General features: G+C 42.7%; 1 protein-coding gene across 1 annotated transcript in view; it reads right to left on the bottom strand.

The window, feature by feature from the left end:
- lrp5 (low density lipoprotein receptor-related protein 5) overlaps positions 1 to 15,193 on the bottom strand; it is a 73,960-nt gene that overhangs the window by 14,845 nt on the left and 43,922 nt on the right. The window contains exons 12-15 of the mRNA XM_071488867.1: positions 2,613 to 2,829; positions 2,381 to 2,534; positions 710 to 845; positions 339 to 583 (exon numbers count right to left, since the gene is read on the bottom strand). Coding sequence (XP_071344968.1) covers positions 339 to 583; positions 710 to 845; positions 2,381 to 2,534; positions 2,613 to 2,829 — 752 coding nt within the window. The remainder of the gene's footprint in view (positions 1 to 338; positions 584 to 709; positions 846 to 2,380; positions 2,535 to 2,612; positions 2,830 to 15,193) is intronic.

Raw genomic sequence — 15,193 nt, 5'->3', positions numbered from 1 at the left:
TAACCCTGATAAAAATGACCACAGTCAGCAGCAGCAGAGACTCACACACATTTAAAGGAGAATGTAACTTACACTCTTCAACCTGCAGCAGCTGATGTGACTTCAAACTAAACAGACAGCAGCCTGTTCAAAACCCTGTCGTCCATAAACCAGCATCTGAACGTCAACATGACCCTGAACATCACTTTGACCAACAACAGGAGAAAGTTGAAATCATTTTCCAGGACTTTTTTACTTTTTCTCTCATTTTCCATGTGTTTTCCAAAACTGGAAAACTGTTTTCCAGGTCTTCCAGGATGTGTGGGAAGTTTTTCAAACACTGACACTCTGAGTCTTACCCATTGGCTGGGTCCAGGGCTAGTGAGCGTGGGTTATCCAGCGAGCGTGGGTTGTCGAGATCCTTGCAGACCAGAACCTGCCGGTACTGTCCATCCAGGCGGGCCACCTCAATGCGGTTAGTACCTGTGTCGGCCCAGTAGATGTTACGACCCATCCAGTCGACTGCCATGCCTTCTGGGTAATCCAGTCCAAACTCTATGACATGTTCCACTGAGCTGCCATTCATATAGGCTCTGCTAATTGTCTGGAAACAGAGAGGAGGGAGACGGTGAGCAACAGGGAGACTGTCTGTGCATGTCTGTGTTTCACCTGATCTGACACAACTTAAATTCAATCTACAGCTTCAGTACATTCCTCCAGCCACGCCCACCTTGGCCTGGATGTCTGTCCAATATATCCTCCTCTCAGAGACGTCAAAGTCCAGAGCTGAAGCCTCTTTCACTCCCGTCAGAGGGATGGCCACGTCGTTGCTGTTGGTGCCCAGAGAGATGCTCCTGATGTTGTCCCTGAGGAGAAAATGTAGCGACTGTTACTAACAAATCATTTTCACACCCATTCATCATCATAAAGGGGCAGGACTGTAGTCAAGACCACTTCAACTGAGGCTGAGACGAGATCGAAACCAAATCAGGACTGAAAGAATAAGGAAACCAGAGTCACCACCTCTTTGTTGTTTCCTCCAACTAATCACTGAAATATGGTCACAGCCTCCTCCTCACAGTGTTGAATAATGACCAGAGGTGTTTTTACAGAACATTATGATGTCATAGTGAAGTTGACCTTTGACATTTTGGATCTAAAGTTTCCTCTCTACATTTCATCCTTACAGACACTTGACTCAAACTGTGTCATAATTAGTGAATGAATTTGTGAGTTATGGCCACAAATTAATTCACAAAACGTGTTTTGTGAGGTCACAGTGACCTTTGACCACCAGATTCTAATCAGTTCATCCTTCAGTCCGAGTGGACTCTTTTCCTGAATTTGAAGAATTCCCTGAAGGTGTTACTGAAGTATCACCTTTACAAGAACTGACAGACGGATAACCTGAAAAAATAACAAACAAAAACAAAACAACGGTGGCACAATATTATTCATGTGTCTGTCTTCCTGTTGTTCATGGTGAGAGTTGTCTATGGTAAAAGGTTCAGTCACACACAGTTGTGTTTGAGAAAAGATGATGACAAAAACATGAATTTGTCTGATCATCATGAAGAGAAAAATCTAAAAATAATTGAAGCTAAATATTCTTGAAGAAAAGTCCGACTTCTTTCCACACAAAACTACACAACTAAAAGAGGCAGCTGAGCTGTTACAAAGAGAGGACACACCTACAGAAGCTGGAGCAGATCAGTGCAGGTGATGCTGCCTGTGTTGCAGTTTGTTTTGACAGCAGCTAAAAGCTCTGAGAAGCAACGAGGCCAAAGACTGAACCACAACATGAACACAAGCTGTGCAGTGTGAGCGGCACACTGCCAGAGCAGGGCGAGCTGCATCATGTCTACACGTGGTGCGTTCAGGTACAGAGCCCAACTAACAGTCACTGAGTCACACCCATCATACTTTGAAGGTTATAATCTGTTACTGAGTTGTGTTCTTACATCATCAAAAATGTTTAATAAACAGAGAAATATGTGATTTTAACCATGGTAACATTTCATTGGTTGCCTGTCAATGATGTCATATCCTCTCTGCTCATGTGTCGGTGTTGTGTTTGTCTGTTTAGTTTGAAGTCTCATGTTTCAGATCCTCTTTCTCCACCTTGGTGATTTTCAGCTGTTCAACTGTTCTTTTTTTATAGATTTAAATGAGAGACCCCTGGTGGCAGAAGTTAAAGCCTCCTGTGTGGAAAGGCTGCCACACAGACCGAAACCAGTCACAATCTAAACTTGACCAAGTCCAGTCTGAGGTCTCAGGACTTCAGAGTGGAACCACTGACTCCGACCCCGTGCCCTGTGAAGAGGAGGCAGGGAACAGTGTCCCACAGTGTCCTCCAGTTGTTTTGTATTGAATGGAGCAGCAGGGCGACAGGTGGGCGTACCTGTTGGTGAAGAGCAGGAAGGCCTCAGGCACCACGCAGGTCTGCAGGTCTGAGAGGAGCTCCATCCCCATGGGACAGGCGCAGCTGACCGCCTGCCGACGCCAGAAACACAGATGACTGCATCCACCGTTCTCCGGTGCGCAGCCGTTTGTACCTGGACAGGAAAGTTCTGAGCATCAACACTGATTTCATACCACATGTCACATCTCACCTGAAAACCTGTCCTCCTTACCGTACGTCTCTGTCACTTTGGTGGCCTTCAGCCCCATTAGGTCTGGCAGCTGGTCGATGATGATCTCCCGTACGGCCGTGGCTTTGTGGACCCTCTCAATGCTGCGTCTCTGCCAGTCAGTCCAGTAGATGTAATCCCCCAGCAGAGTGAAGCCAAAGATGTGAGGCAGCTTGTCCTCCAGCAGAGTCTGTCTGTTACTGCCGTCCACGTTGATCACCTGACACAGGAGCAGAGAGAGCAGACAGGGAAACGCTCAGAGCTCAGCCTCTCAGGACAGCTGACAGCCATGGGGGAATGTAACAGAGAAGAGCCACAACTGTATGGAGGCTGAAAAATAAACCCAGAAAAACACTTAAACACCTAATGTCACCACCAGCTCCATGGCACTGACCCTGACCTTTGACCTCCCAGGGGTGGGGTCCATTTCCATCCAGAGGGTAACAGAGAGTATGTTACAGAGGTTGAGGGCAAAGAGGCAAAGAAAAAGTGGGAAGAGAAGAGGAGGTAACAGGATGGAGGAAGTTATCCGAAAATAGCCCTCATGGACAGAGCAGGTCAAAGTGATGGAGAACTGATCCTCTTCCCTCGAAGCTGACTGACCAGCTAAAAGTTCAGCTACATACAGCAGAGGTCCTGCAGAGAGGCTGCTAAGACCTGCAGTCAGGAGAACCAGGAGAAAACTAACTACACACATCCACATACACCAAAGCAAATATGGAAATCCATTCAGCAATGTGACAACATACAGATCACAAAGAGAGAACACACACCGCAGTGGTCCACAACAACAGAACTGAGGTGCAACACAAACCTCCCTGAGACACACAAAAACCTGACAAACAGCTGAAACAGTCAGTCTGTTGATTCACAGAGACAATGAATGGAAGCTGTTTTAATCGTCACTGAACCACTTCAGTGATGTTTGTTGCTAAATGTGCAGATTTGCTGGTTGTGTTTGTCTCAGGTTACAGTCAATCATAGAGTTTAAAGGATAAAACAGATTAACTGAGAAAATTATCAGCAGCAGATTCATCAAAAAGTAAAATAACTGTTCGCTGCAGCCCTTGTGACAAAAAAGCATCAACCTCCAGGTCTGAAACATGAAGCATCAACAGTGAAGAGCCAAAAACTGCAGTTCCTCTACTGACCACTAGTCTCCATGACCCCCACCTCTTTGACCATTTTTGGATTAGCTGAGAGTTAGGGGAGGAGTCAGACACTGCCAAGATGGCAGCTGCAGAGCAGCCACTCTTCAGAAACCTGTGTGTAACGTCACAGAGGCTGCATCCATCTTTATTTACAGTCTGTAGTGATGACACACAATTAGACATGATGTGGTATTTATTGATGATTACTGCAGATGTTGGATGTTCATCTAGAATAATCCTGTGCCACCATGTCTGTACTGAGCAAAGACAACAACAACTCATACCACAGACTGAAATAACTGAACTGAAAATCAGCAACAGCATCAGTGCAGCTTGTTTATTGTTGTTTATTGTTATTGTTGTATGTCCCACAAACATTACTTCACTCATCTACCAAACACAACATCACAGTGACAGTTACAGCTAAATGACACAGAACAGCTGCTCCAGATGTGTTTTCTTCTCATGATGTGAATCTGAAAAGTCTCAGTTTGTAAAATAAGGTGAGAATAAAAGGCGTGAAACCACTGAAGCCCTCACCAGGTTCTTCAGGAGGCCTGGGTTAGGAGTTGTTACGAAACAAGACCAGGTCAAACCCTCAGGTCTACAGCTGTGTCACTTCATTACTGTCACAACTGAACACTGCTTTTCTTGTATGATGCTACATTGATGGATACTTGATAACAACGTGGTTTATATCTGCCCTGGAAACTGCTTACTTTCATAAAAAGACTTAATTCTTCAGGATTTCGCCAGAATTTTTTCTCCTCTCTTTACATGGTGAATATGTTTGAACAGAAGGGCAGACAGCGCTGTGTGTGTCTGTGTGTGTGTGTGTGTGTGTGTGTGTGGAAAGTGAGAGCTGCAATTACAGCATGTGTCCAGCCCTCCTCCTCCTCCTCCTCCTCCTCCTCCTCCGCTATTACTGGACTGCCCCTGACTGAAATAGACACACGCTTTTATTTTAGACACACTGCAGTCATCAGCTGCCTGTGTGTACGTGTGTGTGTGTGTGTGTGTGTGTCCAGACACTTCACCAGTGGGGGGGGTTCTGACTATTTGCTCCACTAGACAGGAAACGGATCCATTAGGAAATGCTGGGGAATGCTGGGAAACAGTTGAGGCCTGCAGGTGTCAGGATCAACATGCTAACACACTGTTAGCCACGTCACAGAACCACACGTAGCTGTTGCTCTTGTGTTCTTCTGGGTTGTGCGTGTGTGTGTGTGTGTGTGTGAAGAAATGAAAGCCATGTAACTTGGAGGAGCAGGTAACCAGGTGGTTTCCCTTCAGATAATATCGCTGTGTTACAACAATCAGACTGTGACGTGTGATCGTGTGTCTCCACACCACTGTGGGCACCAGCACTATGAAGAATGTGGCGGTGTCTTTCAACATGTTCTCCAAACTGCAGCTGCTTCCATTGAACATATTTTTCATAATCTCTTCATTTTTCAGACAATTAACAGTGAACAGTTTAATGAGTTCAGATCTAAGGCCTTAATCCTGCACAGTTCACCTATCAGGCAGAGAGGAGCCATTTCAGGTAAAACACTGATGATGATGATAGGAGGTCAAAAGAGCACATGATACAACAGCTGGCTGTGCAGCCATGGCAGTGGTGACGGCTGCGTCTTGCTTCCATGACATCTCAGGGTGTCTGATGTGAAGTTCTGCAGGAAGGAGTCACCTGGTCATTAGTCATATGTCATCACTTCCTGTTCCCCGTCCTGAAGGCTCTGGGTTTTTGGTTAGATGGCTGAAATAATTTCTGTGGTTAACACGAGCTCAAGTGCTACAAGAGAGAAGGACATTTAAAGACAAGACAGATGTGGTGGTCGTGATGAAGGGTAGAAGGATGAGACTGCAGTAGCTCCCCTTAGGGGTAAAAGCCTGTCTCTCAGTGTTTTGGTTTCCGATGAGCCATCAAACTCATGGACTTCCTGGGGCCAGATACATTCAATTCAATTCAATTCAATTCAATTTTATTTGTATAGCGCCAAATCATAATATACATTATCTCAAGGCACTTTACAGGGTAAGGCTGAGACCTTACTTTGTTACAGAGAAAAACCCAACAGTTCCCACAAAGAGCAAGCGCTTGGCGACAGGGGGGAGGAAAAACTCCCTTTTAACAGGAAGAAACCTCCAACAGAACCGGGCTCGGGGTGGGCGGCCGTCTGCCTCGAATGTAAATGATGTGTACACACAAAAACCATGCGTACGCCATTTCCCCCACATGAACTGGTGTTTAAGAACAGCGCTTGTGAGACTGTGATCACCTCACACATTCTGTGTATACATGTTTCTTTAGATTTAATACAGTAAAGTGAAAATGTAAAATAAAGAGGAGACAGAGTTTAACAAAACAAAACAGACAACTTCACTGAGCTTCATTCATTATTATCACAGTACATTTTATAAGAATTAATGAAATAATTGTGTTTGTATTCTCATTTTGTAACATCATATCCTCATTATTCATTGTTGTCATTGTATGAACTGTTTCTATTTGAATATTCACTGATCACAGTCTGAGCCTGTCTGGACCTGATGAAGACTCCGGTCCTGACAGATGAAGGTCAGAAACAAACAGGACTTCACAGTTATTGATCTAAAGTTCACTGATCAGCTCCTGTTTGTGATCCACCAACAATCAGTCCAGTTGTGTGTCTTTGTTGTCATTGTGTGTCTATCTTGTGGCTCAGACAGTGTTGTTGTCTGCAGACTGATGATGAAGGAGAATCTTCATCCTTTATGGTGAACTGTGGGAGTGGAAATGAGGCTCGTGATCATGAGTCCAGTTTCTCAGTGAGTGAGACTAACAAACAGAATCGTGCTACACACTCCTTTATAACTGTGACCATGTGTGTGTATATTTCTGGTTTTGTGCGTTCACATAGTTTCAGTCATGAATCTACACAGAGTTTTAAGTGTCTGACCCCTGGACTGTGTTTCATTTGAACAACACACGTCGACCAGCAGAGAACCAGAGCCTGCACAGGTGTGGTGAGACCTTAACATCACTCCTGGACCATACAGATGAAACCAGTGTCGCAGTACGAATACCAGTATCACTACGATACTGATCTGAAGCTCAGCTGACTTCAATCAGGACCTCAGGAGATCCCTCCTCTCTCTGTCAAACTTTACATCTATAGAGCCTGAAATAAAGAAATTACATGTAGAAATAAATGACAAAAAAATAAAAATAAATGGAAAAATAAATATATCATTGAGTAAATAAATGAATGAATAGCTTTTTATTTAAAAAATTATCTTTTCATTTATTTTGTTTCCGAATGCCACAGCTCTTTTTATGTCCATCTGTTATACTGAAATGGGGGGGGGGGGGGGGGGGGGTATCTCACAGTTTCAGACCACAGCTTTTTTATGTATTTCTACATTTATTACATAATTTATTCATTTCAGGATTTATTTCATGCTGTTGTTATTTATTTATTTAATATTGACTGTTTTCTGTTTTCTTATTTTAAAACAGATCCATTCTTGTCTCCATTAAATAATGTTTAAACCCTGAAAAATACTAAAGAAGACACACACACATACGCACAAACACAGGAAATGGTCTGCTGGAGGTTGAAACTGATTTTAGTCTATAAACCAGAGTAAACCAAAGCCCACAACAGTCCACTGACTTCTCAACATGAAGTATCAGCTGTGAAAGTCACATGAGGCAGAACAGAACAGATCAGGATCAGTGTTGTTGCTGTGATGAGCAGTTTTCTGTTTGGTGAGGATTCATTTAAATATCCATTCAGAGGAGGGGAGGGGCAAATAGAAAAAAAAAAACATTCACTTTGATGGGCCTCTGATCCAAGGGAGGTTCCTGACCCCTCCACAAAAAAGCTTTTCATTTATCACTGTGACACAATTAGATATGGCCATCCCAGTGAAAGGACGGCAGAGAGACGCTCCCTCACTCGGCCCTCTGCTCCTCTCTCACTTGCTCCTCTTTTTCAGGAAGAATTATGCACTGGGACTGTGGTTTTCTTCCCCTGTCTTTTTTCATTTTGGGTGTGAGAACGTCTCATTTCTTGATGGACATGGGGAAAAGGGACAAAAAGACAAGAAAGAGAGCAAACAGAAAAGTAACAAAGGTCTGATCAGACACGCAGGGAGAAGTCAGACCATCACAGGACAGTTCACACGCACACGCACACGCACACACACGCACACACACACACACACACACACACACACACACACACAGATACACTGAGTCAAACACACTGGATGACTGGTATCACACTGGACCTTCGGGCCTCACACCAACCAGAGACTGTGTGTCCATCTGCTTCAACTCATCCACTGCTGTGTCCAGTTTACAGCACAGGATCACCTGACCTCAGTGATAAACTACGTTACTTCAGGCTCTGAGAGGCTCCAACTAAAGACTGACTCCTTTTCACTTCATTGGTAGGTTAGGTTGTCTGTTACAGTTTCGATGAGTCTGAAGTATGAATCTGTCCAACAGTCAGAACATGAGGAAATTCAGTTACAATGATAGAAATGAGATAAAAGAATTTATTTCTTCTAAACACGTCATGTTAATGATCAGATAATTAACTTTGTGTGAACTGACTAATTAACAGTCAAATCACTGCAGCAGTAAACGGATGCAGAAGGATTCAGCTTCATTTTACAAAGATTGTTTTCTGTTGTGGAATAAGTGTCTTTTGAGTTTTTTCAGTTTTTCTCCTGTTTGACACAATCATCTGATCTACTCAAGGTCCACTTACTGGCTTTGTTCTTAGCAGTGTAAACGACAGTATCACAGGATCACTGTGACAATAAAGACAGAGTCAGGAGCATCTGCTCTATATGATCCCTATGCAGATTATGGACCTTAAAGACCCTGCTGCTAATTAAAGACCCCGCTGCTCACTGGACTGAGCTTCTTAAAACTTGTCGTACCCTCAGTGTTGCTCGTTGCTTTCTTATCCATTATCAGTATTGAATTTACTACCTATGTCTTTGATCTGAGAAGGTTTCTGCACAGGCACATTTACCTGAGTAAACTACAGAACTTCCCTCTCCCTCCCTGCTGGTGTACAAACAGTATGTCGCTCCTGTGATGAAGAGCTGTAATTATGACCTCTTCACTCTCTGATGTTGCTGATATTGTTAATAATGAACTCCAGTCCAGTTTCCTTTTGAAAAAACTTTTGTAAAATTAAATATGATATTTGACATTTTATCAACAAGACAAATGATGTTTGTACGTTTTTATTTTTATTCCACATGAGCTTACTAACTGATCACATGTGAATTATCTGAATCCTAAACCGTGCTGGTCTGCAGGCAGAACACACACTCACTCACACACAAACAGAGCTGTTTCCTGTATAAGCAAACAGAGACGGTTCAGACACCCTGGCAGTGTTTACTTATAGTGGCTGCTTCATAATGGGAGCATTTCTCAGGAATGTGCAACCTGACACTAACCAATGTGTGACACATGATAGACTCAACAGTAACAGCAGCCACTAGTTCCAGCTGCTTTTGGCTCTGGCTGTAAAGTTATATTCTTTCCACTCATCACCTTTAAATCACCTTTCACTTCCAGCCGCTTTTTCTTTCTAGAAAATCATGTCTCCTCAACAGAAGAGTTTATGGTGTTTGTGCTGAGACGATTTCACATTCAGGGTTGTGTTCTCTTGTTGTGTTTACCTCTGCGTCATGTCATTTTTCAACATGTGCACCATTGTTTTTTTTGTTTACCATTATATCTCTGTTCAAATCCTGACCTCATTACTCAAACTGCTGAAACTGATGAATGAGCAGTAAACAGACCAGAGGTCAGTAGAAAGTGAATACACCAGTGCTCAATCAACAGACAGACATAAATCAGACTGAACCAAGTCCCTGCTAGCTGTCCTGATCAAAACAGCCTGATACTGAACCAGGTTCTGTCTTCAACATTTTACTGTTTGAAACTGTCACAACCAATAAATACCAAGTTTTATAACAAGTCACCACAGACACAATCACACAAGTATGTAGTCAAAACTAGAATCACAGCCTCTAGGCTGTATCCCTCCGCCACTCAGACGAGTTTCAGGTTACATCCCTGTTTATCCAGTTCTATAAAATATTAACCATTTGTTTGAAATTCTGTCATAACTGCTGTGAAGTCTTAAGTAATGGCTAAAAAGTGTTTTGGTAATACTGACCTTGACCTTTGACCACCAAAATCAGTCAATCTAATCAGAATCAATCTAATAAGTTCATCTTGAGTCCAAGTGAATGATTGTGCCAAATTTGTTTCATCAAGATGTTACTGAGACACTGTGTCCATGAGAAGGGGACGTACGTACAGACAACATGAAAACAATATGGCATCAATGTACTGATGTACATGTCCACTGACTGTTTCTAAAAAAGATCTAGACAGCTGATCCAACAGAGGTTAAAGGTCCATACAGTCTACAGAGAGAGGAGATGTAAAACTACACTGAGATGGTTTTTGGTTCTTAAAACCACAAATATATCTTCTGATGGAGATCAACACTTCAGATAAAACACAGAAGAAGTTACAATGAGGAACTAACTAATTTACTTTTCATTTAGCTTGTTATGGTTCGGCTGCAGGAGGCAGCAACAGACAGAGATTTCTACCACGTGCTTTCTAAAGAACAAAGGTTTACTCTGGAGTTAATGTTTAGATCATTTGGTCAAAGTAAAGTAGTTCACAGGCCTCTGGTTTAGTGACCAGGAGTGTCAGCGCAATCCTGGTATAACAAGTACTAAAATAATATTTATTTACTGTATTTGTCTGTGCTAGTGAAGGGATTAAAACGATTGGTTCTGTTATGTTTGTACACACTTAGGCCTGATTACAGGTAGACAGAACTGATGATTCCACTGAACTGACAGAACATATGATTTTGGTTATAAAAAACAGAAATGTGCTTGAAGTAAAAATGTCTTTTCACAGACGTTTGGAGCGGAGGACACATCGTGATGATAGCTGCTACACTGAAGATGATTTCACTGATTCCATGTTTCAGTCAAAAGGATGAATGACTAGATTTCTGGTCAGTGTGCATTGCAATTTTTACTCAATTTTTTGTGTTTTGTGTTTGGTTTGGATTGTTTTATTGAAAATGGGAGTATAGCTGCACGGGAAGGCTCCTCCCACTTCTGGCCAATCATGACATGACAATGACAGATCATCAGTTTCAAATCTACTAATGTTCGAGACAGGAATCTACTGTCTGCATCAGAAAGGTAGAAAATGTGCAAAGTTACCATACTTACAACAACAACAACACTTGACCATTTATTGTGTGTCTCATCCACAGCACACACACAGCTGTGGACCAGTAGCTGTTATTGCTTGCTCACCACAACAGTGCTTACATCAGACCACAGTATTACCATTCTAATAGGATACATCAGCCACAACACACACACACACACACACACACACACACACACGCACACACACACACACACTCTCTCTCTCTCTCTCTCTCACAGATGTGGGCCAGAGGCTGAGCTCCCAGAGGAAATGAAACATGCAGCTACAGTCAGTCTGTGGCAGCAGGGATGGAGCAGCGTATACAGGAGGGAGGATGGAGGGAAACAGGATGAAGGAGCAGGGAGGAGAGGGAGCTGGCAGCACACTCTGGAAACTCTGAGCAGCAACAGGTGTTTCTGTTATTTTTCTAACCTGAGAGCTCAGTCAGGATTTATGGAAACACGTCAACACCGTCAGTCGTCATGTCGGACTGAGGTAATAATATTATCTGTATATGGTGTTTGATATGGGGCAGTTTGAGGTAATTATGTAAAACTCTCTAATAATGAACAGTATAATACATCAAAACTGAAAGCACGAATGATGTTTTTTATTTTCCATGAAACCTTCCTGGCTCCACAGTAAAGACAGAGACATTCCTTTTTCTTTTTATTGTAAACCACTGAGCTCCAGGTATGTGACCTGTAAAAACTGCATTGTTAAAACACTCGAACCACATCTCTGCAAGAGGCTAGCAGTTTAACAAAGAGTGAGTGTTCACGCTACGAGGAGTTTTAGAAAATGGTTATTTTGAGTCTCTTGATTACTGCTGTTGGCTGAAAACTGCAGTCGAGCTTTGTTCAAGTTGCAAATGAAGAGACGCTGCTCAAAACCTTCCTGCCACAGGACAGCTCCACACAACACTTCTCTGTCCATGGACGTTACATCAGAGTATCACAGAAGACCAGGAAGGCTGTGATGCAGGCTGTGTTTCTCATGCAGAGCTCAATCAACTAATTAAAATACAGCCCTGCTACGAGTTACATGTGCACTGTGTTACGTTACAATTATGTTAGAAAACTGGCTTGAGCACTTCCAAATACTCAATGTTTAAGGCCCTGGAACCAGTTCTGGGTAGGCTTGTAAAATCTTGATTTAAATAATATAATAATAAAAAATAAGAATTTAAATATATTCTTTAATACAATTTTACATAATTATATTGTTGTATTTTACATAATATATTATTGTATTTTATGTAATATAGGTATAAACAATGCTGTCACTACACAGCAGTTCAAAGCTTATTTGTCTCATGCCGAGGTACAGTTCAATGTACAGTGAGCAAATGAAATGAAAGTACCGGTAAGCAGTGAAATGAGAGTCTGACTCTGCAAAACTGCAATAAATAAATAAATATACATGTTTTTTAGATACTATGAAAAATCTTGCATGTGGGACGACATATCACAGTATTTGATATCACAGGATATCAGGCCAAGACAAAGTTCGACCTGCAGGACCAGGATCAGCTTCACATACTCAAACATCTCCTGCTAATGAAACCAGTGAACAGACAACTCAGTTTGCTTGCTGCCTGTCAGTGGGAGCTTCTGTGGGTGTGTTTGCCCGTCCTTGGCTGCCTGTTCCATTATTACCACTGCTAGTGTTATAAAGAGAGGCTCCACCATTTCACAAAGCCGTCTCAAATCATCTTTCACGGCCCTCGCGGGGGATAAAGCATCAGGGCAGCACGGGGCCACTCAGAGGCCAATGTCCACACAAAACTTCATTTCAATCTTTTATCTGACTGATCCATTCAGCCATGCAGTATCTGCCAGGCAGCTACCAGAGGCAGAGCAGACCTGAGTCAAAGCACTCGTCTTCAGTGTTGTTTCAGGAGAAGCAACGAATGAGAAAAAAGTCAAGTTTGTTGTGTTACGTTTGTATATTAAGGCTTCAGGCCTTTGTTTATATGTTCTAGTGTTATTCTGCAGACCACATCTGTGTTCATTCTGTCATACTCTGTATTTATAGTTCATGTTGTGTGTACAGTTATGTTAATCCCTAACCTCCTGACGTCCTGTCATCCTCATGTTCTCTTCCTGTTTGTTGAATTCTGTACCTGTTTCCTGTTAGAACCCATTTAACCCGACCCTAACCCCAACATTTTCAAATCACATCACAGCCCAACATAGAAACATGCTGAAAATACCCAACCATCATAACAATTCATTTTGGTTCATTCACTGTTAACATTCTGAGCACTGATCTCTGGAATAATCTCACTTCAACAAGAAATATTTTTGGTTCATTTTATTTTCAACTTCTTTAATTTCTTTATTTTTTAGTTCTTGAATAAATCTGAAATGAATGTGTCTGTAGTATGGGAGGAAGCCCACTCAGGAAGTAGCTCCAGGTGACATTTTGAACCTGAGCCTGCTTCCTCTGAGGCTGTGCTGCTCACTGCTGCATACTACTGACAAGCTTGTCTCTGTTGCTCCTGTTTGACCAGCTGGGACAACCATCCACAAAGGCTGGGTAATGTCCAATCCCCCAGACCGTGACTGCTTCCGTCCAGCTTTTCTGTGTTGAACTTGTCGTGAGGTTTGGTAAACGGACTGCATTTATACAGCACTGTGCACCATGAGTCACATTCACCCATTCATACACACACATTCATACAGCCCCCACCATGTACAATCAACCATTCATCATCTGTACTGCGTGTCTGATTGGAGGGCCTCCTTGGCTCTGGGCTTCCTCTGGAGCAGAACTTGGGAGTGTGTCCACCTGATCCCAGCCCCATCCTCAGTCTGAGCAGTCATTAGCTGCTGCTGAATGAATTAGCTGTTTTGTCCAGCTCCAGGATCTGATGAAGCAAAGCAGCTGTTTCACCACCTCTCTCTCTGAACCCTAACAGCCTCAGCAGCTCAGGCTCACTGTCATGGAGCTTCTGTTCCTGATCAACAATTTTGTCCAGCTCTTCTCTGGAGATTTGTTCCTGTCAGAGGTTGTTAAGGCTCAGACGAGCTGGACTCAAATGCAGACTCTGGGATTGGTTCTTCAGTTTGTGACGTCTAACACTCTGGCTGTCAGTGGAGACCGTCATTGGTACAGTGCAGGTGGAAATACTCAGCCGTGGTGTGGACTGGAGGATGCAATGTGCAGTGCTGTTGTCTATGGGTGTCCATAGACTTGATGTAGCAGTATTAAGCTACATAAATCAAACAGCAGAACAAAGGAGATGTACTAACGATATAAACGCCACAGCAGTTTCAGCCGTCAAATACAGACAAAATGCTATGTTGCTAGGCAACGCAGTAGTTGTTGATGCTGCACAGTGAGTTATTGTATTTGTTGCACACATATATCTGAATGAAGTCCTCCACAATCTGCTCCAAACTTCTCTGCTCCTTCAATTAAAATGAAAAAACAAGAAGAACAAGTGCAGAGAAAATGACTGTGTTTCATAAGGAGTTACTCACACCCCAGGTGATGGGCCTGGTTTTCACAGACAGGACCGGTGCCACACGTTCAACAGGTTCTTAAGCCCCTTGAGGTAAATTTGTGATTCATGACATTGGGCTGTATAAATTAAATTTGATGTGACATGGTCCTCAGAGGCTCCTGATGACTCATCTCTGCCATCTGAACACCAGTCAGTCCCAACACCCTCAGTCACAACAGGCCTGCCCCCCAGTGACCCAAGTCATCAGTTGAAAAGACCCTGAGTCGACTTGCATTCAGTAGAATCAAATTTTTATAGCAACACATAGAACCACAGTGGTTTTAAACAATGGACACACACACACACACACACACACACACACACACATCAAAACAACAACCAAACACAAGTGTGCTGAAGCTGACTATAGTGTATACAGTTTTCAGGCTAACAGCCTGTATCATGCTAAGTAATGAAGCCACAATCATGACAACAACTGGACATCAGTTCTGTAACTTCCACCTTTTTTAACTGTAGTTTTTCTGTGTTTAGTTGTGTTGTCTGAACTCACTGTGTGTTGTGTTTTCTATATTGTCAGTGTGTTTTCAGTGTTAATTGTTAATTTAAGCTACTTAACACTAAACACTGTTGTGTAGTTTAACCTACAATGTGACAATGACAGTCTTTTCATAAACATGTTTTCTATGACCAGCTA

The sequence above is a fragment of the Trachinotus anak genome, unplaced genomic scaffold (genome assembly GCF_046630095.1).
Source record: "Trachinotus anak isolate AG129_WGS33_773 ecotype Australia unplaced genomic scaffold, CSIRO_AGI_Tana_v1 ptg000002l, whole genome shotgun sequence".
Classification (NCBI taxonomy): domain Eukaryota; kingdom Metazoa; phylum Chordata; class Actinopteri; order Carangiformes; family Carangidae; genus Trachinotus; species Trachinotus anak.
The sequence above is the reverse complement of the archived record's forward strand: the minus strand, read 5'-3'. Positions and strand labels throughout refer to the sequence as shown.